Source organism: Ovis aries, chromosome 1 (assembly GCF_016772045.2).
Source record: "Ovis aries strain OAR_USU_Benz2616 breed Rambouillet chromosome 1, ARS-UI_Ramb_v3.0, whole genome shotgun sequence".
NCBI lineage: Eukaryota > Metazoa > Chordata > Mammalia > Artiodactyla > Bovidae > Ovis > Ovis aries.
In genome coordinates this window covers 47,560,595-47,587,320 of record NC_056054.1, presented here as the reverse complement: position 1 = coordinate 47,587,320, position 26,726 = coordinate 47,560,595, and the positions used below count along the sequence as shown (strand labels likewise).

The 26,726-nt window shown below is 36.0% G+C and overlaps 1 protein-coding gene across 1 annotated transcript in view; it reads left to right on the top strand.

Moving 5' to 3' along the window:
• NEGR1 (neuronal growth regulator 1) overlaps nucleotides 1-26,726 on the top strand; it is a 1,017,459-nt gene that overhangs the window by 577,771 nt on the left and 412,962 nt on the right. The window contains exon 3 of the mRNA XM_012173704.5: nucleotides 23,286-23,411. Within this exon, the coding sequence (XP_012029094.1) occupies nucleotides 23,286-23,411 (126 nt within the window). The remainder of the gene's footprint in view (nucleotides 1-23,285; nucleotides 23,412-26,726) is intronic.

Sequence of the window (26,726 nt, the reverse complement as noted above, 5' to 3'; positions counted from 1 at the left end):
TATTCATATCTTCTTTGGTGAAGTGTCTTTTAAAGTCTTTGGTACATTTTTTTTTTAATCAGGTTATTTAGTTACTTTGAATTTTAAGCATTATGTGTATATCTTGGTTAATAGTTTCTATCAGATATGTCTTTGACAAGTATATCTTCCCAGTCTGTGGCGTGTGACTGATTTCTTGACATGGTCGTTTGCAGGACAGATGTTTTTAATTTCAATAAAATCTACCTTATCAATTGTATCTTTCATGGATTGTGCCTTTGGTGTTACATCTAAAGAGTATTGCCGTACGGAAGGTTACCTAGGTTTTCTATGTTACCTTCTAGGAGTTTTATAGTTTTGCATTTTGCACTTATAAGTCCTTTCAGTTAATTTTTGTGAAGAGTGTAAAGTCTTTGTTTAGATTCATTTTTTCATATTGTCCAGGTATTCCAGGATAATTTTTTGAAAAGACTGTCTTTGCACTATTGTATTACCTTTGCTTCTTTGTCAGAGATCCGTTGACTTTATTTATGTGGGTCTGTTTCTGGCTCTCTATTCTGCTCAGTTGATCAATTTGCCTGTTCTTCCACCACTGATTATATTATTATATTATTATTTTGCACACAACCTTTTTTTAATAGTAGCTGATATTGATATACATTAAAAAAAAAAGTGAAGTAAAATTGTTAGTCACTCAGTTGTGTCTGAGTCTTTGCGACCCATGGACTGTAGCCTGCCAGTCTCCTCTGTCCATGGAATTATCCAGGCAAGAATACTGGAGTGGGTTGCCATTCCCTTCTCCAGGGGATCTTCCTGGAGAAAATCAAATTGAGGTCTCTTGCTTTACAAGTGGATTCTTTACCATCTGAGCCAAGACCCTATTAAATATTTTTTCTGCAGTTGAGGCTGCTACCTTATAACCTAACAGTTCATAAATCCAAAATTTATCCAGGTTTTTGCTGTTTCAAACTATCTGATCTTTGCTAAACTTCCCTGTGCATATGTGAGATTTTTTTTTTCTCCTAACACACAGGTTCTCAACCATGAATGCACAATGAAATCATCTGGGAAGCTTTTGAATATATTTAGTTTTCTGTAGTAGGGCACATGCATTGGACTGTTTTAAGAACATCCCAGATGATTCTAATATGCATCCAATTTTTGAGAACCACTACTCTTGTCTGGGGCAGGGAGTCTCAAACTTTAATATGCTTATAAATTACCTAGAGATCTCATTAAACTCTAGCTTTTGATTAGTAGACGTGAGTGCACCTGAGATTCTGAATTTGTAACAAACTCCCAGGTGATGAAGGACCACACTTTACAAAAACTTGTTTCCACATAGATAATGTTTAGAAATGAAATTATATGGACATATGTGGATTTTTAGTTTTAGCTATTTTCAAATTATAGATTTACACTGATTTCATCATTGTATGATATTTTGCTTTCTGATATTCACATCACCTTGGTATTTTCTAATTTTTCAAACTTTACCAGTATTGTAGATTTGAAATTATGCTGTTTTAATTGAAAGCTTCCTATTAATGAATTTCTACTTCTTGTCAAAAATTAAACTTTTAAGTTTATTCTTTTATGAATTTTCTGTTTGTGTCTTTATCCATATTTATTAGTCTATTCTTTTTTTATTTCTTTTTTTCACTTATTAAACTGTTGATAGTTTCAGTGTATCAGGATATGAATTTTTTTATGTGCTTACATTCATTATAGTACCTGCTAGAGATGTGTGGCTTCACTTGAATGTTTTATGGTGTCTCCATTTGCATAAGTATGTATGTTTTATGTCTTCAGTTCAGTCACTCAGTCATGTCTGACTCTTTGTGACCCCATGAACTGCAGCATACCAACCTTTCCTGTCCATCACAAACTGCCGAAGCTTGCACAAACTGCTGTCCATTGAGTCAGTGATGTAGTGCAACCATCTCATCCTCTGTCATCTCCTTCTCCTCCTGCCTTCAATCTTTCTTATCATCAGAGTTTTTTCCAGTGAGTCAGTTCTTTGCATCAGGTTGCCAGAGGATTGGAGTTTCAGCTTCAGCATCAGTCCTTGCAATGAACACCCAGGACTGATTTCCTTTAGGATGGACTGGTTGGATCTCCTTGCAGTCCAAGGGACTCTCAAGAGTCTTCTCCAACACCACAGTTCAACAGCATCAATTCTTAAGCGCTCAGCTTTCTTTATAGTCCAGCTCTCACATCCATACATGACTGCTTCAAAAACCATAGCTTTGACTAGGTGGACCTTTGTTAGCAAATTAATTTCTCTGCTTTTTAATATGCTGTCTAGGTTGGTCATAACTTTTCTTCCAAGGAACACGCGTTCTTAATTTCGTGGCTGCAGTCATCATCTGTGGTGATTTTGGAGCCCAGGGAAATAAAGTCTGTCACTATTTCTATTGCTTTCCCATCTATTTGTCATGAAGTGAGGGGCTCGGATGCCATGATCTTCGTTTTCTGAATGTTGATCTTTAAGCCAACTTTTTCACTCTCCTCTTTCATTTCATCAAGAGAATCTTTACTTCTTCATTTTCTGCCATAAAGATATTGTCATCTGTATATCTAAGGTCTTTTATGTCTTACTCCTTTCCAATTTCAATATATATAATTCTAAACATTTAAATATTTAGATTTTAACATTTAGGCATTAATATTTAGGCTGTCCATCTTATTTTGTGCATAATATGAGGTCAAAATCTGTTTTATGTTTTTTTTCTAATGTAGCCATTGTACTAGCACCACTGATTAATGGTATGTTCTTCTTCTCTGAGCTATAATCTCTGTTATCATATTCAAAACTTCTGTGTGTGCTCTGTGCATGTTATGTGCTTTGTATGTATCAGTTTCACTCTGGTCTGTTTTTTTCTGCCAGAGTTTTATAACTTCTCTTGAGAGTATGATAGAATAAATTACTCTTTATTTTTTTCTTAGTCAAGATTATCTTGGCTATTTTTCATTCTTTACCTTTCAATATTAATAATAGGTGAATCTTATTGAATTACGTGAATAAAAGTAGAAGTTTTAATATATGATTGTATCAAATTTGCAATTTATTGTGGGAAGAATTAATATTTTTTGTAGTTGAACTGAATTCTCATCAATTTCAATATATATAACTTCTTTTGAATGGTTAGTGACTCTTTCAGAGAAGTGACTCTTTTGGAGAATGGCAAGGACTCTTGCCTGGAAAATCCCATGGATAGAGGAGCCTGGTAGGCTGCAGTCCTTGGGGTCACTAAGAGTCGGACACGACTGAGCGACTTCATTTTCACTTTTCACTTTCATGCATTCGAGAAGGAACTGGCAACCCACTCCAGGGTTCTTGCCTGGAGAATCCCAGGTAGCGGGGAGCCTGGTGGGGTGCTGTCTATGGGGTCGCACAGAGTCCAACACGACTGAAGCGACTTCGCAGCAGCAGTAGCAGTGACTCTTTTGGATCTTTGTTTCCAATACTCTGCATTTCTAAGTTATTTCCTAATCTTACTAAACTGGCTAGGTATACTTTAAAATGTATAATGTGTACAGTATAATGTAAAATAGAATAAAAATGAGCTTCTTTATCATATTTCAGTTTTAATGAAAGATATCTATAATACTTAACACAGATGTCTATAACAATTAAAGATAATTATTTGTGAATTTCTGGTAGATCCTTTTAGTCATATTGTACAAGAAAGTTTCTATTCCTAGTTTGTAACTTTTTTGTTATAAATTATATTGTTTTTTCTTATATAACTTGTTCTCTATTTCTACTGACATATAATGTATACTTTTTCAGTCTGTTTCTGTGAAGTATTAAGTTGATAAATTTTTGAACAGTATTCTCTTGGAACAAGGCAAGCTTTTTTATGTATACATTTCTGGATTCGCTGGGTGGATTCACTATTTTAATTTAAAATGTTCTGTGTTCATAAGTGAAATTACATTTCTTGTACAGTCCATGTCCATATTTAATATCATTTTATATCAGTTTCATAAAATGAATTGGTGGTGTTTTCTTCCTTTTGTTTTTAGGAATAGGCTTGTAAGATAATTATTTCCTTGCATTTTGTTTCTTTAATCTTCTTTTGGTGAGTTATAAGATATAGAGATCAGAACTCCTTAGATATTGGTTGAATTCTTCTATAACACTGTCTGAGCATATTTTTTATTTGTTACTCATAGGACATCCAAATAAGTTGTTTCTATAGGCAGACCACAGTCTCTAAAAACTTGTTCTCCTCTAACCTGTATTTCTGCCATCTTCAATATGTGATTTCCAGTTTCCAAGATCATGTACATCAAGCTGTGTAGGGGGAAATTACATGGAGAATCATTCATGGGAATTTTTTGAGGGTGCAAGCCTAGAAGTAGCACACATCACGTCTGCTCACATTCTGCTGTTTAAAGCTCAGGCCTAAGCAACTACAAAGGATTCTGAGAAACAGAATCTAGTCATGGCCAAGAGGAGAACATGGATTTGTTGATCAATTAGCAGCCTTGCTACACCCAGAGAGGAACAGATTATATGTCTGTTCTTTACTACAAAAGTTTGCTTTTTCTTCAATATTTTTTTAATCTTCCCTTTTTAAAAAGTACCATTCAGTAGCAAGCACACAACTCAGTTCCTTAAGTTGCCATTTGAGTATTAAAGCTCTCAGACTGATAGAAACAGTTTGATATTATAGCCATAACACGATTCTCCTGACTCCCTACCAAAAGCAGGATGTTATATACATAATAAGTCTTCTCATCAGCTGGTGACTCTGCTGTCATTCAGTATGTATTTTCTTTGATAAAATAATGAACTAGCAAAAATCAGCCATAATCACTGCTGTTTTTGCAATATGTTCAAAAGGCAGGTGGTCATCCCATCTCTGGAGATTAAAAACAAATCAGAGATAAATGTGGCAAAAAAAAAAAAGGGAAACCAGGGCAGAAAGTGTGTGGGTTTAAGTGTTTAGTGAAACAGGATGAGGACTCTTATGTTACTCATCAACTGAGAAGCATATTTCCATCTGTTTATACTAACACATTGATTCGGATGCATACACTGTGACTGCTGTAATGCACACAAACTCACAAAAATTTGCTTAGGTAAAAACACTTGATGTACTCCTCGTATTATGGTGGAAAAGGCAAATATAAAATTGATTAATGGAATTTTCAAATAGCAGAAAATAGTCTCTCTCTCTCTCTTCTTTTTTCCCTTCAGATCACTTCATTTGCTCAGTTGTGTCCGACTATTTGTGATCCCATAGACTGCAACACTGCAGGCTTCCCTGTCCATCACCAACTCCCGGAGCTTGCTCAAATTCATGTCCATCAAGTCAAAGATGTTATTCAGCTATTCTTTGCATTCCTGGAATTCAACAAGAACTTATTTTGTCCCATTATCTTGTGAACATTCAATAAGGGAAGTCGCTCAGTCGTGTCTGATCCCATGAACTGTAGCCTGTCAGGCTCCTCCTTCCAGGAGGAGGATTTTCCAGGCAAGAATACTGGAGCAGGTTGCCATTTCCTTCTCCAGGGGATCTTGCTGATCCAGGGATCAAACCTGGGTCTCCCGCACTGCAGGCAGGCTCGTTACCATCTGAACCACTAGGGAAGTAAACACTCAGGGGAAACATAATAAATAATCATTTGCCCATGTTCTTTACTGTGTTCACAGTCTTTTACTTGGATGTGTTTCTTCATGTACAAATGTGTAGATTTCTTCAGTGGCTCAGAGGTAAAAATCCACCTCTAGTCCACTAGACGCAGGAAATGTGGGTTTGATCCCTGGGTTGGGAATTATCCCCTGGAGGAGAGAATGGCAATTTACTCCAGTATTCTTGCCTGGAGAATCCCATGGACAGAAGAGCCTGGCAGGCTACAATCCATGGTGTTGCAAAGAGTTGGACACAACTGAAGTGACTGAGCAGTCACGTACCCATATACAGCGCAGCATAAAGTCAGAGAACACAGCAGTTGAAAATGCTTACAGCATATTTGACACAAGAATTCCCCCAAATGTAGTAATCTCTTGTCTAATCCTACTGCTCTTCCATATTCTCTTAGAATTTTTTGATGACTGGGAATTTATATTCTTATAAATATTCTCTTTCATTGTATGGACATTCTTGGTTAGGATACTTCACTATAATGACCTGAAAGCTACCACTATTCTGTCCACAAGAACAACCTAGAATAAATCCACAAATCCATTCAAAATGTTTTCCTTCTTTCCATTTCTTACCTTTATGTAAACATCCTTAGCTCCTTCAGCTGTGTCTTTATAAGGTGTTAAGTTTGGTGCACTTTGAACCAGAGATCAAATTGCCAACAACCATTGGATCATCGAAAAAGCAAGAGAGATCATGGCACCTGGTCCCATCACTTCATTGCAAATGGGAAAACAGTGGAAACAGTGAGAGACTTTAGTGTTTTTTTGTTTGTTTGTTTTTTTGGAGGGGGGCTCTAAAATCACTGCAGATAGTGACTGCAGCCATGAAATTAAAAGACGCTTGCTCCTTGGAAGAAAAGTTATGACCAACTTAGACAGCTTATTAAAAAGCAGAGACATTACTTTACCAACAAAAGTCCATCTAGTCAAAGCTGTGGTTTTTCCAGTAGTCATGTATGGATATGAGAGTTTTAGTATAAGGAAAGCTGAGTGCTGAAGAATTGATGCTTTTGGACTGTGGTGTTGGAGAAGACTCTTGAGAGTTCCTTGGACTGCAAGGAGATCCAACCAGTCTATCCTAAAGGAACTCAGTCCTGAGCATTCACTGGAAGGACTGATGCTGAAGCTGAAACTCCAATTCTTTGACCACCTGATGCAAAGAATTGACTCATTGGAAAAGACCCTGATGCTGGGAAAGATTGAAGGCAGAATGAGAAGGAGATGGCAGAGGATGAGATGCTTGGATGGCATCACTGACTTGATGGACATGAGTCTGAGTAAACTCCAGGAGTTGGTGATGGACAGAGAAGCCTGGTGTGCTATAGTCCATGGGGTTTCAAAGAGTCAGACACAGTTGGACAACTGAACTCAACTGATGATTGATGCAAACATAATTTCTGTTTTGGACCATGAATTTTAAATCATTTTAACTGGGCTCAAACACATCTTTATTAAGCAAAATAGTAAACATTACAATCAACACATTTTTGCCAACAAGAAATAAGTTTGTTTATTTCTGTAGCATAAAAATCCACGCTTCAGGATTCACTGAATACTTGGAAAGCATTATCTGTGTCCTGCCAGTTGTAGAAGCATTTTCTTTGCAAAACGTTGTCGAGATGCTTTAAGAAGTGGCAGTCATTTGGTGAGAGGTCAAGTGAATATGGCAGATGAGGTAAAACTTCGTAGCCCATTTAGTTCAACTTTTGAAGCATTGGTTATGTGACATGCATTTGGGCATTCATTTTGCTGAGTATACTTCTGAGATGTAATGGTTTCTCTGGGATTCAGAAAGATATAGTGGATAGGGCCAGCAGCAGCCCACCAAATGTGACCAGGACCCCTTTCTTTTTACAAGTTTGGCTTTGGGAAGTGCTTTGGTGCTTGTGAGACACTCACTTGTTGAGATTTTTCACCTTTCCAATTTGCTTCAAATGCCAAATGACCATAGAATGGTTGATGTTGAGTTCATTGGCAACTTCTCATATAATTGTTAGAGGATGAGCTCTGATTGCTCTCAGTTGGTAGTTAACTTCTGATGGCCAACCACTGTGCTCCTCATATCCAAGGCTCCCGACTACTTTGCAAAACTTCTTGAACCACCGCTGCACTGTACCTTTGTTGGCAGTTCCAGGTCCAAGTGTGTTGTTGATGTTTCAAGTTGTCTCCACTTCTTTAGGACCCATTTTGAATTTGAATAAGAAAATCATTCAAATTTCCTTTTTGTCTAACATCAATTCTGTAATCTAAAATAAATTTAAAACAAGCAGCAAGCACTAAGTTATTAGAAAAAATACATAGAGCAAGAAATGTACATTAAAATAAAATGTAACATAACATTTATTTAAGAATGTATTCCAATATAAAACAGCAAAATTCAACAATGCAAAACTGCAATTACTTTTGCACCAACCTGATATTGTTATAATTATATTAATATTATTGTTTTATATAATGTATATTTATACATATTAAATGCATACACATTATATACATTATATTTATAAATATTATATATATTTATAAATTATAATTGATAAGATTATAATAATATAATATTAAAATGTTGCCCTGGTATCTCAGGTGTTAAGGAATCTGCTTGAAATGCAAGAGACCTGGGTTTGATCCCTGGTCTGAGTGACTAACAGTTTTCACTTTTTATAGGGTCTGGGCCCTTTACCATTCTGACCAACCTCTAATTGAAAATAATGTATCAGTTTGTCACTCTTAAATTGTAATTACTATGACTAAGCACGTGACTCCTGATATGGTTTTATTAATAAACATCCAAGATGTTGAAAATTGAGGAAAGGAAAGACCCAGACATAGATCCCCATGCCTTTTGCTAACATTCTTCCTTCATACTTGAATCTGCCCACCAACATTGATAGTATTCTTCCTGGCTGTGCAGGCTTCTTGTCCATGCTTCTCCATTCTATTGCTTAAACTATCATTAACAATTGTCAAATGAATTCTATATACACTCAATACATTCATAGAATTCCCTTTATCTATTATGCTATTCAATCTACCCAGAAAAGCTACTCTACAATGAGGAATGTTTGCTGTGTGCTGTGCTCTGTTGATGAGTCATGTCCAGCTCTTTGCAACCCCATGAACTATACGTAGTCTATCAGGCTCCCCTGTCCATGGGGTTTCCCAGGCGAGGATACTGGTGTTGGTTGACATTTCCTTCTCCAGGGGATCTTCCCAACCCAGGAACTGAACCCAGGTGTACTGCCTTGGCAGGTGGATTCTTTACCACTGAGCAACCTGGTGAGCCAAGGCATTTAGAATTGGTAAAAACATTCAATATCTTCTGAACACTTACTGTGTGCTAAGTATGATCCTTTAGGATACTCAGAGAATATATGGAATAGTTCCTCTATTCATATGAGTTCTCCAGAAATCTGTAGGAAAAATATACATAAATTGAATATGTGTATATGTATGTATATTTTGTAATGTAATTGTGTGTCTTATGATTAGATTTGCCCCTTTACCACATTCTATCATTAGCAAAGTTACATAATTATGTTACAAAATACACACAATCCAATTGAACATTTATCAACTATATCACAAATACACATGTGTATATATATTCATAATATACATATATACACATAATATAAATGTGTATAATATGTACATATGATGGATATAGCTCATTGATTATACAGTTTATATATTCTGCTCAAAAATAGTGATGTAATCCAACAAATTTCACTATTTATATGGATTTTTTATATTGTTTTATCATGATTTATAAGGAATTACCTATGAAGACTTTCACTACGACTGATGAAAATGTCCATTAGAATAGTAACTCGATACAAGACATTATACAATGTTTACTCTACTCGATGGAAATGAATGAGTTAAAGAGACAACTACATTTGCAAAGCCAGAAGAATTATGAGTACCTGAAATTTCCAGAGTTCTTGTGATTCATATTTAAATGTAAGTCCCAAAAGCTAGCCCCAGTATAAAACAGTTTCTGGCAAGAGATGGACTTTTTTCCAATGAATAATTTAAAATGGAACTTTCTCCATGTGAACTGTCTTATATCTTGGCAATGGGCAGAGTATTTCAATAATTTATACAATTTTGAATATAATATAGTTAATGCTATAAAAGCAATTTCTTTGATATTGAATTATAAGAGAATGCACTTAGGCCACTGTGACTAATGATCTAGGGGCCAGCAATGTAGCAAATTACCTTTTAACCCAATTTTAGAGAGAATCTGTGCATATAACCATAAGACTGCACTGAGATATCTTGGCATATAATTACACAACATTTGGTTGTTACATTATAAGCACAAATAAAACATTCTTTTTGAGAAAATCAGATGATGTTTTAAAACATGTTTTAAAAGTATATAATTTGGGGAGGAGCAAAATATCAAAGTGAATCATGATTTTATTATTTAAATTTCTGAATAAGAGCTGTTCTCAGAATATGTCCTAAGGCGAAACTCTAGTCACTCTGGAGATGTCATCATAGTTATTCCATGACAGGTGAGCAACCACACGTTAGTGTGATAATGCACAGCTTTTATGAGAAATCGAGCAATGTAATGTGAAAATGAGTCTTTCAAGTCAAATGAACAGTCTAGAGGCTTGCCAGAATGTAAGGCATTGATAGCAAATTGTGACTCTATGACTGCATTAAGACTATGAAAGGCTTGCAGTGGATGGTGAGGAATTTTTATACACATAAACCTGCAGGCACTGTTTATTGTCATAGACCATGTAGATTTATACATTATAATTTTCCAGCACATGATAACCAAGTGTCTTCAGTAAGTTGCAAATTTTTCTAAATCCCAGAATGGGCCATTTGAGTTCGTGCTAAATAGGTCCACAGTTATTTTGATGAGTGTGTGGTACAAAATAATAGAATAGCTCATATCTAAAAGTCTGGAAAACCTGCACTTCCATTTCTAAAAGAAAATTTTGAGTGGTATCTGCTTTCTTTAGACTGGCGCTTTCCAGTGTACACATGTACCTTTTTTTTTTAACCTAACAAAAGGAAAAATTTTAGATGTTTCAATCTAATAGAGGATTTGGTGTTTTTCTTCCTCATTCTTTATTTTTTCCACATTCTTTTAAATAAGTGTGTTCTACCTCTAATGTGGTACTAATAGTAAAGAACGCACCTGCCAATGCAAGAAACAAGAAGCATGGGCTGGAGAGGGAAATGGCAACTCACTCCAGTATTCTTGCGTGGAGAATCCCAGGGGAGATTGGTGGGCTACAGTCCATAGGGTCGCTAGAGTCAGACATGACTGAAGTGACAGAGCATGCAACTTTATAATTAGGAAAATACATATTATGTACAAACAACAGAGAAACCAAATTACTTCAGATAAGCTGTTTTTTTTTTTTCTTTTCCTGATTGCACCGACAAGACACATCTTTTCTGCAAATGCAGGAAACAGCATAGCATAACAGGTTTTAGATATAAAAATCTACTAAAACACAATTATGAAAACCTGAGCCTGAAAAAAAAAAAAAAAAAACACCTCATATTGAACTGGAATAGATTTACCTCATGAAATCCAGAGCCAGGTGTTTCAATATAACTCTATGAGTCCAAGGATAGACATTGGATTCTCTGGCATTTCAGAAAATGCTAAAGCAAGCTTTTCACTATGGGAAATATTTGCAAAGAAGACAGCTGGGTTCTAGCATGACACAGCTGGGCTGTTTCCTCTGGTTTATGTAGAGAATAGTTCACTGCCAAAGCCAAGGCAAGAAAAGTTCACCCGGGCCATTCCAGAGGGCTTTTGCTGGCACATTTTTAACAGAACAATGGAGCTGGCCACCAGGTTTATGTGAATAGCGACTATACAGAAGGAAGGTACCTGCTTTCCGTAAGAGGAATTCCTGGAACAGAAATCATTGGCTCACTGGGCTGGGTTCTTTAAAGTTCTTGAAGTATACTGCCAAATTGTTTCCAGGAAAAAAAAAAAAAAAAAGACCTCATTATTAACTCTTAATAAAATGTCATCATCACTGAAGATTTTAAAGATATACAGTTGGTTTCTTAAGAAATATTCCTCAAGAATGGATCCCTACATTTGTGTGCTATAAGGCTTTTCAGGTGTGATACTCTTCCTACCTCTTTTGTAACTATTTTCTACTGGGGAGAAGAGTGAGTTACAAAGTCATTGTAGATTCCCTGTGATATACAACACTGCTGTAAGTGTGCTCCAGCCTTCCTGCTGCTGCTGCCTGAGGGAGTAGTTGTTATTATGGTCCTGATTGTAAGTAATATTTTATATCTTTGAACCATCCCAGTAAGTGAAGCTGAAGCTAGCCTGAGGTACAGCAGGGATTTGAACTCTGGTGTATAAACATTCATGTGTAGAGGCCAGCTCTTGATCCTGTAGCCAAAATGAAGCAAAAATAAAATCTTTATGTCTAAAATATTAAAAATCTTGTATAACAATGTTATTAAAAATGTTTATTCAGCAGGTGAGGAACTTGCCTTCAACCGAAAAATCTGAAATCTTTAAATATTAAGCTAACAAAACCTTTCCTTTCTAAAGCAGTGACCTTTCTTTAGTCTTTCATCACGTTTAATTATCATGTAGGCTAAGTTGTCTTAATATAACATATGTCCATATATGTATATTTACATATATATGTATATATTAAATATAATATATAAATATATTATTATACTAATTATAATAATTACTATTATGTTTAACAATTATTTGATAATTATTGTAATATGTCACTGATAATATAATCTAGATATATTATATATATATATATTATATGTAGAGAGAGAGAGGTTTGCCACTGAAAATCTACCTAGCAAACACCAATGGCTTTCCTCAACAAGAAAATCTGTCTTAAAATTTAGAGATTACTTACTTATAACCCACATATTAGGTAGTCAAGCAAAGATGGAGAGAAAGGAAAGAGAGAAGGAAGACATTTCCACTTTGAGGTTTTCCATAATTCCATATCCTGTTCAGTTCAGTTCAGTTCAGTCGCTCAGTCATGTCCGACTCTTTGAGACCCCACGAATCGCAGCACGCCAGGCCTCCCTGTCCATCACCAGCTCCCGGAGTTCACTCAGACTCACGTCCATCAAGTCAGTGATGCCATCCAGCCATCTCATCCTCTGTCGTCCCCTTCTCCTCCTGCCCCCAATCCCTCCCAGCATCAGAGTCTTTGCCAATGAGTCAACTCTTCGCATGAGGTAGCCAAAGTACTGGAGTTTCAGCTTTAGCAACATTCCTTCCAAAGAAATCCCAGAGCTGATCTCCTTCAGAATGGACTGGTTGGATCTCCTTGTAAGGTTTATCATTTTCAGATGATCACTTTCTTCTTTCCATTGTTGATTATCTTGATCCCTAATACATGAACCAATAACACAGTGGGGGAAAAGTTACTCAAAGCACCTTTCTATCTGAGTGCAAGCTATTAAGGCATCTCTTCTTATCGAGATAAGTTGTTGGTATCTTGTAAATCAGTTACCAAAATCTGTAGTTTGGAGCTCTCTCCAAACCATCAGTCTAGGATCTTGTGAGTTGTGCCCTCCTTCTCCTCCGCAGGATTCTAAAAGTCTTACCAGGTCATCCTGAAACATAGGACACTACTGTTTTTAACCATCAAATTTCACTCAAATGTCATCTGTTTCATAAAGCCTTTCTTAAGATCAATATCCTCTCCAATTCTGACTCCAAAGACAGAGTTTGATTTACAGCTCTTGTTTCCCAAACACCTTGCTGTACAGCATCTACTTTATAGGATTTATTACTCCATATTATAATTAACAGTGTTAGATCTTTCTAACTGTTTAGACATGGACCCCCTAAGATTAATCTCCCTAAGTCAAAGTGGTTCTCTATGAATACTTGTTGAATGAATGTATGAGTGGATTAAAATAGGTCACTTGCCTGTTCTAAAATTTTATGTAGCTGATCCCCTGAAGGACATAGTAGATTGAGAAAATTTTATACATAGATTTTATAAAAAAGGAGAAACACTAACTGAAGCAACATGATTCAATTTGAACTGCAGTCTGAAAGACTCATTTTTTTATTTCAAGCATGTTCTTTGCCCGCCAAAGAAGTTCTGGCATATTCCATCAGTAGGTAAATCACAAATCTGGCAAGTTTGCATTTACAAATCATGTTTAGCTATTATTGTCCTCCTATCCGTGATGAGATGAGGGGAGAAACCATAGAAATCTCGGAAATGTCATAAACTATAAAAAGTCAGTTTGTAGATTATGAGCTGGAGAAAACAATGTTGCTAGTTAGATGCAGGCCAGGAAGCCATCAAGCACCCACTAGCAAGCCAATTTAGGAAAAAAAAAAAAATCATGAAACAATTTCTTCTCTCAGTTTGAGAACAGCACCTTTTCCAGGAGGTTTGTTATGTAACGAAAATCTGCTTTCACTTTCTGGGGGCTGGCCAAGACTGACAAGGGAAGTGCCAGCCTAGGGAAAGAAAGACTGTTCTTTTGATATTGCCAGCCATTACCAGATATGGGAGTGCAAAAAAAGCCAATTCTCCAAAGATTTATAGTTATGTCTAGCTTGTTGACTCAAGCAGTTTGGAAAATCTTCAGAGATATAGTTTATTCGAACTAACTCAGACTCCAAGTCTATGGAGAGGGGAAAAAAAACAGAAATAATACGTACACACTCTTCAAGTCAAATACTTTTGACCTTAAATTTACATAGCTTCTCAAGTGAAAAAAAAAAAATAATGCACTAACCAAAATACATAGTCCTGCTTAAGATGTGACAGTTCATTGTGTTGCAAATAAATTTATGATTATTGTTCAATTATTTCTCTTGGCTTGCATAGGCAATACAGTAGGGAACCACCATGGTTTTATGTAAGTTAAAAGAAGTATTGAATCCCCAATCTTAGAGAATCCTTGAAAAAAGTCACATAGGACCCTTGGCACTATAATTACATTTTCACTATATTCTCAGAATTTATATTATATCATACTTGCAATGGTATGAAACTATATGGAAAAGCGTTGTTATGAGGCCAAAGAAATATTAGTTCAGCACATAAAAACAATAAAACAAATATTGTTGAGTATCCCATATGTGCCAGGCTCTCTGCTAGATGCTTGTAATAGGCTGTTGAATAAAGTAAACAAGGTTCCAAGGTCATTCCTTATGTTCTGTGAAGAGAAGACAGGTAATGAGTAAATAAATAAATACAAATAATAAATTGCAAAGAATAAAGAAGAAACAATAAGAGGAGGGGGAGTGAAAAGCAGCAGCATTTTTTGAGTACAAATGTTTATTTCAACAAGCACATACCCAGAAAAATCTATCTTCCTTTAAGATGAATACTTTGACCATTTGGAAAATAGGTCTAGTGATTGTATGTGTAATTCAATTAGATGTATTCAAAACTGTAACTGCTGCTGCTGCTGCTAAGTCGCATCAGTGGTATCCGACAGTAAATTAGATTAGCTCTATGGTGGAAAACTATGCAATGGCTGGAACAGTCGTGTCTGACTCTGTGTAACCCCCATAGATGGCAGCCCACCAGGCTCCTCCATCCCCGGGATTTTCCAGGCAAGAACACTGGAGTGGGTTGCCATTTCCTTCTCCAATGCATGAAAGTGAAAAATGAAAGTGAAGTCACTCAGTCGTGTCTAACTCTTAGCGACCCCATGGACTGCAGCCTACCTGGCTCCTCCGTCCATGGGATTTCCCAGGCAGGAGTGCTGGAGTGGGGTGCCATTGCCTTCTCTGTCAAACCTTTAAAGGGTTTTAGTAATGAGCCTATAGCTTCAGAGACTGAATGGGAAGACACTTAGTCCACCTGCTTATAAATCACTGCTTTGCTTTGTACACCCTGACTTTGGAAGCATGTGATTTTTGTGCCCAGATTGTTGCTATGATAAGTACTCAACTGTTGTTTTTCAACAACCTTTCAGTGTTTGTGGGGCAGATTAAATACATACTTCATTCACCATTTAGCCCTGGCAGCCTAAAGAAGCTCTCCTAATGGATTTGTATGTACTGTGGTCTTTCATGGACTCTTACAACTTAAGAACTTGATGAAGCATTTAATTGATTCTAGTGAGCCAGTGCAACTGTCTAGATCCAAATAATCCTTGTCTTGCATTTATTTAAAGTTACAATAGCCATCAGGCTTCCCAGGTGGTGCTAGTGGAAAAGAACCCACCTGCCAATGCAGGAGACATAAGAGATATGGGTTCTATCCCTGGATCAGGAAGATCCCCTAGAGGAGGGCATGGCAACCCACTCCAGTGTTCTTGCCTGGAGAGTCACATGGACAGAGAAGCCTAGTGCACTACAGTCCATGGGTCACAAAGAGTCAGACATGACTGAAGGACTTAGCACACATGTAATCAAGATCACCGTCAAATACCTTCTCTAGGGACTTCCACTGTTATGTATAACACAACCTCACATCTCATGCAACTTACTATAGATGGGAACTCTGTTTATTATTTCTGAATATTATCTGCACAGACTTTAAAAACACATTTCCCACCAGCTTCCATCCCATTAGGAAGCAGGCTGGAGCACATGGACACTGCTAGGCTCCTCTGTTCTGACTTCCTCACACCAGGGCCCTGGCCACAGTCCCTGCACAGACTTTTCATATAAAATAAAAGTGTGCTCATATGATCCCTGTGATGTACAGATCTGTCACCCTTATTTTGACTTCTCACAATTTTAATGATCATGTTCCAGACTACAAGATGAGTTGCTGGAAGAAATGTAAGTTAAATCTGTGAAGGCTGCTCGTTAAAGAAACAAAACCCTTATTTTTTTTTTTTAATACAGTTTAGAAATTTGTACAAGTTTTAAAAAGTTTTAAAAAGCAACCATGAGGACACTCAAAAACTATTGCCTCTCATAGTTCAAATAGTAGGGAATAATCCCAAGTGGCTTGGTTGTGTGGAAATCATTAGCATTTGGTTTAGGTATGTATTCTAAGATTTTCCTTACTGATAATACTTCATACCCTGTCTAAGGACACTGATAGATGATTCCAAATGGAGAAGGCAGTTGGGGCAAGTCATATAGCATAATTTTTTATGAAAATGAAACAAGTAAGAGATTTGAATTACTGTAATGAATCAAATAGGACTTCCCTGGTGGCTCAGATGGTAAAGAATCCCACTCAGTGCAGGATACCCGGGTTCAATCTCTGGGTCAGGAAGATCCCCTGGAGAAGAGAATGGCTAACCACTCCTTATTCTTGCCTGGAAAATTCCATGGACAGAGGAGCCTGGTGGGAACTGAGTGACTAGCACTTAATGAATCTAAATCTATAAATGTATCTAAATATGTATCATCCTCTCCCACCATGGCATCAACTCAATAGAAGTTGAGAACAGGGGAGTAAATAGTAGTTGAAATTGAATCCTGTGAATGATTAATTAAAGGCAGAGTAGGTTATTAATTCAAAGGTACAATAGTGATTCCTTTAAATATATAACAATTTTAAGGTTATAATCATCATTTCCTGAAATTTAAACAAGTATGTATTTAAATGACTAGCTTATTCCTTTATTGCTCTGGTCCAGGTAATAAGTATTTAACAATTAATAATTCTACAGGAACCTGAAATGCTCATTAAAATGTAGTTATTTAGTGACTTAAAATTATTAAACTGATTGAACATGCTTCTTTTTTAAACAATTGATTTTTAAGTTACATTTATAAATAAAAATGTTAAAGGATTTTGAAATATGTTATGTAGAAAAGAAGTAGATGTCTAGAATAGTCATTTTAACTAATTTTACTTTTTTCTATGCAAGTGCATAGAATATAGGACATATAAGACATGATGCTTTGTCATTTAGAAAGTTCACTGGAGTTCTTCCTAGATGTGCACATGTGCCATTTATACACAAACTGTTGTTGGGACCCAGATGGTCTTAAGACATCTGAAACATTACCATTCTTCTCTGTTCCTGCCACCCAGAGTAGAAACATTACCTTTCTCTTCCTTTATAGCTTATCCCAATGGTCCCCAGATTCATCCCAAACCCTTCCTTAGAAACACATCTTTTTTTGGAGGCTGAGCTAACCAATATCTCCATGTCTTTTGTTTTATGTTGAGGTTATTAATAGTGATTCTTTATTATAAATAGCACCACAATAAATAACTTTGTGCATAAACTATCCTTCATGGTTTGCTTTAAAAGAAATGAACACAAAATTCATCTCTGATGATTTTGAACCCTAAAGGCATACCTGTTTGGACATGTGTTCCTCATGTAAAAGGAGAAAGGAAAACATGGGAATATTTGTCTTCTCTTAATTACTTATCTATCTTCCTCCCCATGTAAATTTTAAGTTTCTTGAGGTGAAGGATTATGTTAGGAAATTTTTGCATTTCCTGTGAGTCCAGAATTATTCCCTCCCTAATTCTGAGTAAAAGTTTGAAGTCCTGAACTGAATATGCAAGACTGAATGCTCAGCATAGGAACACCTGCTTTTGCCTCCACAAGCTACAGTGCATGTGAGGATTTCATTGGCTCTTTCTACACACAACATCTGTTGACAACAGGTGATGCATTTTGGGGAGAAGAACCTTGCCAGAGGGATTTTCTCTCACTAGCATCCTCTTTCCAGATGTTTCTTTACCATAGTATCCTGAATTATGAGGCCCCAGAAGGTGGTTGCAATCACTGGACTGACAGTTAACACCTGGAATTCAATAGTATTCCCCCACCACAGAATTTCCCATAGTTAAATGTTAAACCTAAGCTTATTGCTAAGAGATTTGGCTGTTTTTCTGTGAAATTAAATATTGTGCTTAGTATTAGTTTATCACTACTTATGTTTACCATTTTGACTATAAGTACATGTGTAAAAATTAAAATAAACTATTTTAAGATCAAATAAAATTTGAGAAAATCATTTTATTTAGAGGCTAGAATGAATGTCTTATGGCGCTCCATAACTTCTCTTAAATATTTTTACCTCTGTCCAAAGTTAAATTAGTTATATGTTTGAAATAAATAAACGAGTCAGACAAAACTGATATCACTGTACTTCATTAAGAAGGAAAGTATCAGATAACTTTTTCTTTGTTTAATAGTAGACATTGGTATATATGTATATATACACATGTAAAGCTAGTGGAGGTGATGGAATTCCAGTTGAGCTATTTCAAATCCTAAAAGATGATGCTGTGAAGGTGCTGCACTCAATATGCCACCAAATTTGGAAAACTCAGCAGTGGCCACAGGACTGGAAAAGGTCAGTTTTCATTCCAATCCCAAAGAAAGGCAATGCCAAAGAATGCTCAAACTACCACACAATTGCACTCATTTCACACGCTAGTAAAGTAATGCTCAAAATTCTCCAAACCAGACTTCAGCAATACATGAACCATGAACTTCCAGATGTTCAAGCTGATTTTCCAAAAGGCAAAGGAACCAGAGATCAAATTGCCAACATCCGATAGATCATCAAAAAAGCAAGAAAGTTCCAGAAAAACATCTATTTCTGCTTTATTGACTATGCCAAAACGTTTGACTATGTGGATCACAATAAACTGACCTGCCTCTTGAGAAACCTGTATACAGCTCAGGAAGCAACAGTTAGAACTGGACATGAAACAACAGACTGGTTCCAAATAGGAAAAGGAATATGTCAAGGCTGTCTGTATATTGTAATCCTGCTTATTTAACTTATGTGCAGAGTACTTCATGAGAAACACTGGACTGGAAGAAGCACAAGCTGGAATCAAGATTGCCAGGAGAAAGTCAATAACCTCAGATATGCAGATGACACCACCGCTATGGCAGAAAGTGAAGAGGAACTAAAGAGCCTCTTAATGAAAGTAAAATAGGAGAGTGGAAAAGTTGGCTTAAAGCTCAACATTCAGAAAACAAAGATCATGGCATCTGATCCCATCACTTCAGGGGAAATAGATGGGAAACAGTGGAAACAATGTCAGACTTTATTTTGGGGGGCTCCAAAATCACTGCAGATGGTGATTGCGGCCATGAAATTAAAAGATGCTTACTCCTTGGAAGGAAAGTTATGACCAACCTAGATAGCATATTCAAAAGCAGAGACATTACTTTGCTAACAAAGGTCCGTCTAGCCAAGGCTATGTTTTTTCCAGTGGTCATGTATGGATGTGAGAGTTGGATTGTGAAGAAAGCTGAGCACAGAAGAATTGATGCTTTTGAACTGTGGTGTTGGAGAAGACTCTTGAGAGTCCCTTGGACTGCAAGGAGATCCAACCAGTCCATCCTAAAGGAGATCAGTCCTGAGTGTTCTTTGGAAGGAATGATGCTAAAGCTGAAACTCCAATACTTTGGCCACCTCATGCGAAGAGTTGACTCATTGGAAAACACTCTGATACTGGGAGGGGTTGGGGGCAGGAGGAGAAGGGGACGACAGAGGATGAGATGGCTGGATGGCATCACTGAGTCGATGGATGTGAGTTTGAGTGAACTCTGGGAGTTGGTGATGGACAGGGAGGCCTGGCGTGCTGCGATTCATGGAGTCGCAAAGAGTTGGACAAGACTGAGCGACTGAAGTGAACTGAACTGAAATATATGTATATATAAAACATATATACACACACATCCATGTGTATATGGTGGAGAAGGCAATGGCACCCCACTCCAGTACTCTTGCATAGAAACTCCCATGAATGGAGGAGCCTGATAGGCTGCAGTCCATGGGGTCGCTAAGAGTCGGACACAACTGAGTGACTTCACTTTCACTTCTCACTTTCACGCATTGGAGAAGGAAATGGCTACCCACTCCAGTGTTCTTGCCTGGAGAATCCCAGGGACGGGGGAGCCTATGGGGTCGCACAGAGTCGGATACGACTGACATGACGGTAGCAGCAGCAGCATGTGTATATACCCATGTATATCATAGTTTACTATATTAAACTGATACCTACATCCATCTTTCCAAAGGATATTTTTTATTTAATGCTGTAATTTTATTAAATCTTCACTTCAGCAGTAAGTCTTACACATCTGCCTCTACTTTCTTTCTAAGGTATTTTAATATCTTTATTTCTGTTCTATTTCAGTTAAGTTAAAAAGAGTCTTCTGTTTGGAATGGTTTTTATTTTTTTCTTATTTGCATGAGAAGAGTTCACTGAAGAAGTTAATCATAATATGTTTTTTTAATTTTTATATCTACTTTTTAATTCAATATGTTGCCATGTTTAAAAGTACATGAAGAAAATTCAGCCTGACACAGATAATGTAGTTGGAAAAGGGAGTAGTATTTTAATAGCCTTTTCAGTGGATATTCTTTGATAAAACACTTAAATTCTACAAGTAGTAATTTCTTAAAGGTTAGTTGCAAGGTGAAATCAGAAACTTTATCAATGAACTCTGCAGGCTCTGTTAGATTGAAAACCATTGACCTCTCATACTTTGAAATAATCTTTCACCCATATGCAATATTGTAACCTTATGATGTAACTTTGAAATGCACTGGACATTTGGAAAATATTAATATTATTAGCTCACTGAGTTTTAAATGCCAATTAAAGTATGTCATTTAGAAACAGTTACAACAGTATATCACTTAAGAATAAACCTTTTCCTCAGTCATATTTAGGCTTCCCTGATGGCTCCCACGGTAAAGCGTCTGCCCTCAATGTGGGAAACCCGGGTTAGATTCCTGGGTCGGGAGGATCCCCTGGAGAAGGAAATGGCATCCACTCCAGCACTCTTGCCTGGAAAATCCCATGGACAGAGGAGCCTCATAGGCTACAGTCCATGGGGTCACAAAGAGTTGGACACGACTGAGTGACTTCACTTCACTTCACTTCAATCATATCACCAGTTATATATAGTCAAATACTTTGTATTTGTAATCAAATCCGCTCAGGTTTTCTTGTAGCAGAGTCTGGGTTCTATTAAAAATTCAAAGATGATATTCAAAGTGTGAATAATTTAATTTATCCCTATGACAGATTATAAATACTGGTTTTCAAAATAGCTATGAAAACACATCTCTTGCCAAAAGAAACCATAAGAATGGAACAATGTGGAAAAATCCACTACAAAAGTATGTTTTTATAATAGTGATCAATATAATGAATTGCCATTTATTTAGCTTTGATCTGAAGCTTCAACATATTATGTTTTATGTAGTAAACCAAAACTGGCACAGGGCATTCATGTATACCATCAAAGTGGTAAAGTTTGGAAATTTTAAGGCATGGGAAAGAGCAATAGTGAAATTAAGTTCAAACAGCAAATATGTATTTTAAAGCATATAATAATAATATCTAACAACAATTCCAGGAACTTTTCTAAACCCTTTAAGATACGTTAACTTATTAATTTTCACAGCAGCTACATGGGGTTTATACTAATATAATCTCCAGCTTTCAGATGAAGAAGTCAGGCTGAGATAAGACAGCTAGTCTGCAGAGGACGCAGGATTCATATCCATACTGTTTAAGGATTAAAAGCGATCATGTGCTGTATGAGAGAATACCGACATCCTGGAAGTCAATTTAGGTATTTTTTCTATCCAACATTCCCAAAGTTTACTCCTGGGTCACTACTTGTGTCACCTTCTCTGATATAAAAGTTTCCATAGCTTAATACATCAGGAAGAAAAATGAAGCACAGTATTTCCCTTTTCACTATCATAGACCTACAGAGCAACAGGTCATAACAAATGTTCCAAGAAATCTCAACATAAAGAGACCTATTTCAACCAATTTCCATTCATTGCTGACAAGAAAATACATATTGAACATATCTTTCACAGTCCTTAGAATTTGTGTTCCTTAGAACCTAAAATGATCAGAAAGTCCAGTCCTGCTCTTTGGCAGATGAGAAAATTGAGGCCCCAATTGCCTTTGTGAACTTGAAAACATATATCCTAATTCTATGTTTTACCTCACTTAGTTCATAAATCAGCATATAGGTATAGCTGTCCTGCTATTTTAAATTTCTTCTGCTACTGCTGCTACTGCTAAGTCACCTCAGTCGTGTCCAACTCTGTGCGACCCCATAGATGGCAGACCACCAGGTTCCCCCATCCCTGGCAAGAACACCAGAGTACGTTGCCATTTCCTTCTCCAATGCATGAAAGTGAAAAGTGAAAGTGAAGTCGCTCAGTCGTATCCAACTCTGTGCGACCCCATGGACTGCAGCCCACCAGGGTCCTCTGCCCATGGGATTTTCCAGGCGAGAGTACTGGAGTGGGTTGCCATTACCTTCTCCATATTTCTTCTAGATTTCCATTTTTTAAAAAATATTTTCAACCGGAAAACCATCATTATAGTGAAGTATATAGATGGCACAGACAGATGACTATATTCTAGTTTACTTAGTACAAAGTATTCACAGTAACATTTAAATAACATATAAACTTTTGTTATTAAATATATAATTTATCCTAAAATATTTCATAGATAAATACTAGAGAAATTTAAAACCAATCAAAGAGTTGGAAAAAAAAAAGAAACCTTCTGAAATAACCTTGAAGATCTAGAGAATCCATTGTTTAGGTTATGATCCTGAGCTATAAGTTCATTTCACCACCGTAGTTTGTTTGCTTGATAACATAGAGTTAATCATATGTAGTTCAACAGACTGTTATATATACATTTTTTTTTAACCACTGCATGTTTTGCCATTTCAGTTCCTCCGAAGATTTATGACATCTCAAGCGATATGACCATCAATGAAGGAACCAATGTCACCCTTACTTGTTTGGCCACTGGGAAACCAGAGCCTTCCATTTCTTGGCGGCACATCTCTCCATCAGGTAAAACGGAAATGCATCAGTGTTGTTCCTGCTGTTCAGTATCCTCCTGCAACCTCTCTTGTTCAAAACTTAAGCATCAGCTAATGTTTCATATCTTTTTCATGAGGTAGACAGGATGCATATTTTTATACTTATTTTTTATACCCAAATATCTGCAGTTCACAAAAGTTAAATGAACATTTTCTGTCACAGCCCAGAGTAGACCCTAGGTCTCTTGATGCCTGGGCAAGGTTACTTTCATGGTAGTATACTGGATAATCACACATCTATAGACAAAAGGCTCACATGGAAAATGTCACAAGAGAAATATCTTCATTTAAATGTGTAAGGCTTTTATTCAATTGGCATTCACATGTTAATAGGCCAGTGCGAACTGCTGAGGTAATCAGGGGAGAATGAAATTATACAAATTATGAGGTTGCTGGGTCTGATTTTCAACTGCAGTTCGGAATCAAGGATTTGGCAGTTAGTATTAAATTTTGACTGATGAGGAATCTAAAAATCCAACAGTTAAGTATCTTGTTAAAGATCACATAGCTAGGTGAGATTAAGGGATATAACATGTTTATTAGTGGCTTGTGCTTTTGAAACAGGGCACATCCTCCTAAAGAGATTGTCAGTTTTAAGAAGCTGGGGGTAAACATCATCAAAACAAGTCTATTTTCACAGAATAACTCTAAATGAGTCATCAGTTTGTATAAAATCTAAATATTTGAACAATATAGCTTTAAATGTACCATGGAAGAGTGGTACTTTTTATGAATAGGACCCCACCACATTTCAGATAGACAAAATTTGATTTTTATTTGTTTTGTATTTGGGGTAGAAATAACTTGAACAAGGTTAGTATGAAGGAATCACTTATAAAGGAATCAGGAAGACATAGTTTATAGAGATGTAGAAAAAGTACAATTAGAACATCTCTTCTGTCTGCTAATGCTTTCTTTAATTTCACATATCCTTAAGTGTCTTTCAATTCCCTCATTTAGGCAGTAGGTCTAATGAAACTTCCTCACATCATACATTTATTATTACTATGAATGTGAGAAAAAAATCAATGTAACAGCAATATATGCTTATACAATATGCATTATGGCCCCTGTAATATTTCTGAAGCATGAGTGTGCTCTTGACTGCCAACTTTTCCTCTCTAGAGTGGCTAAGAATCATAAAACTAACATGTGAGACCTGAATTAGTGGAAGGACTCTCCATGGAGTGTGAGACAAACCCAGGACTAGCAATTAGAATGCATGTGCTCCAATCTCACCTTCCTTATTCATCAGTTCAGTAAATCCAAGTGCAAATCTCTTAGCCTCAGTTAGCTGGTTTCCTACTTTCCAAAAATCAAATGATAAAAATCTCTGGCTATTGTGAGACTCAGAAAAGATAATACTTATAAATGTGCTTTAAAAAGTATAAGGTGATATGCAAATGTAAGGCTGATTCTTAATCATCTTTCTGGATTTAAATCTGATATGAAAATATAATTTTTCTAAGAATGAAGCACATAATCTCCACATTCATACAATGTAAGATTAATATTTTGGATTTAATTCTTCTTCTTGTGGCACTTGTTATTATGCATATTCTTTTTGTAAGTGCCTGGATATATTTTAGTTTAATTAAATACCATGAATGTTGGTTAGTGAAGTTATTAGAATAACGATAATGAATAACATTTTGAAGCTGAAAGAAGACAGATTGGGTTATAAGTTAAACTGTGAGTAGTTTTTCTGATCCTACCATACAGAGCAAATGAGTAAAATTAGCATAACTATTAACTGTTATTTAATGAATAGCTACACATAGCTGATATTTTTATAAATGCTTCCAATAATTGCAAACTGTAATTTATTAGTAATTAAATTCCAATGCTCAACAACATGGAGTTCCTGCTTTAAGTATTATGTCATCATTCTATTACCTTTTTTCAATTTATATATTTATATTTGAAAGCAAAATTATAAACTTCATCAATCTATTTTTTTTTAATTTAAGGCTATCAATATTAACATTCTCCTCTGATCTTTTTCTGTATCACAAAAGGAAATATGTCTCAGACAACCATCACCAAGTGAACAGTGTTCAGTGTTAAAAGTAGATATAGGTAGATTTCCTGTCAGTATGAAAAACAATGACTAATTTTTGTACATGTATGATTTGTTTATTCTACCAGTAATATTAGCAAGTCTTACCAATTCATTTATGGGCTATTCTGTTTTTAAAATCATTAAGAAGAAAAATGACTGATCACAGGAAGGCAGCTCCACAGAGCTTCCTCCTTATCTATGGAAAAGTTGGGTTGTGGATTCAACCATATTACAGACATCGCTGAACAATTAAAGTTGCCATTCCACTTGTTAGTTCAAACAGCTTAGTATACTAGCCCTAAAATATCTGACTTGAAAAGTTTCTGGACTTATGAGCTTCCTTAGAGTTACTTATAGTCAGGATTTCTTCCTTTCTATTTTTTCTCTTTCTATATGTAGAAATTTATTTCAAATTCATCTTTGAAATGTTTGGGATTAGCAGATGTAAACTATTATATATAAGATGGATAAATAAGATCCTACTGTATAGTACAGGGAGCTATATTCAATATCCTGTGATAAACCATAATGGAAAAGAATATGAAAAGAATATATACATATATATGTATATATACATGTACAATTAATCACTTTGTTGTACAGCAGGAATTAAATACAATATTATAAATCAACTATAGTTCACTAAAATTTAAAAAATACAGTAAGAAAAATAAAGTGTTAACAGAAATAATGCAAAGTCTACCCTCTGTCCTTTACTCAGTTTCATCCATCATTTTCCCTCTTTGCATCAACATTTTCTGTGTATAGGGTATGCAGAAATATTTTTTTCATTAAATTATTTGAAAAGAGAAACACCTTGTATACATCAAGCCCTTTTCTCCCTATTTATTACAGTGTGCATCTCATAAGAACATTTTATTGTGTAACCATAGTGCAATTTTTAACTGTTGTACCTTGAATGTTGGCATTTTACTTTTATCTGATGACTATCCATACTGCAATTTTGTCAACTGATCAAGTAGTGTCCTTTAGAGAATTCTTTTTTGTTTAGTACAGAATCCAAATATTGTATTCAATTATCTTACCACTTTAGTCCTCTTTAGTCTGGGTACTAATTCCTTGGTCGTTCTTGGTCTCCCTTGACATTTTTCTAAAAAAAAAAAAAAAACAACAGAATATTTCTTCTTTTTTTTTTAATTTTAAAGTCTTTAATTCTTACATGTGTTCCCAAACATGAACCCCCTCCCACCTCCCTCCCCATAA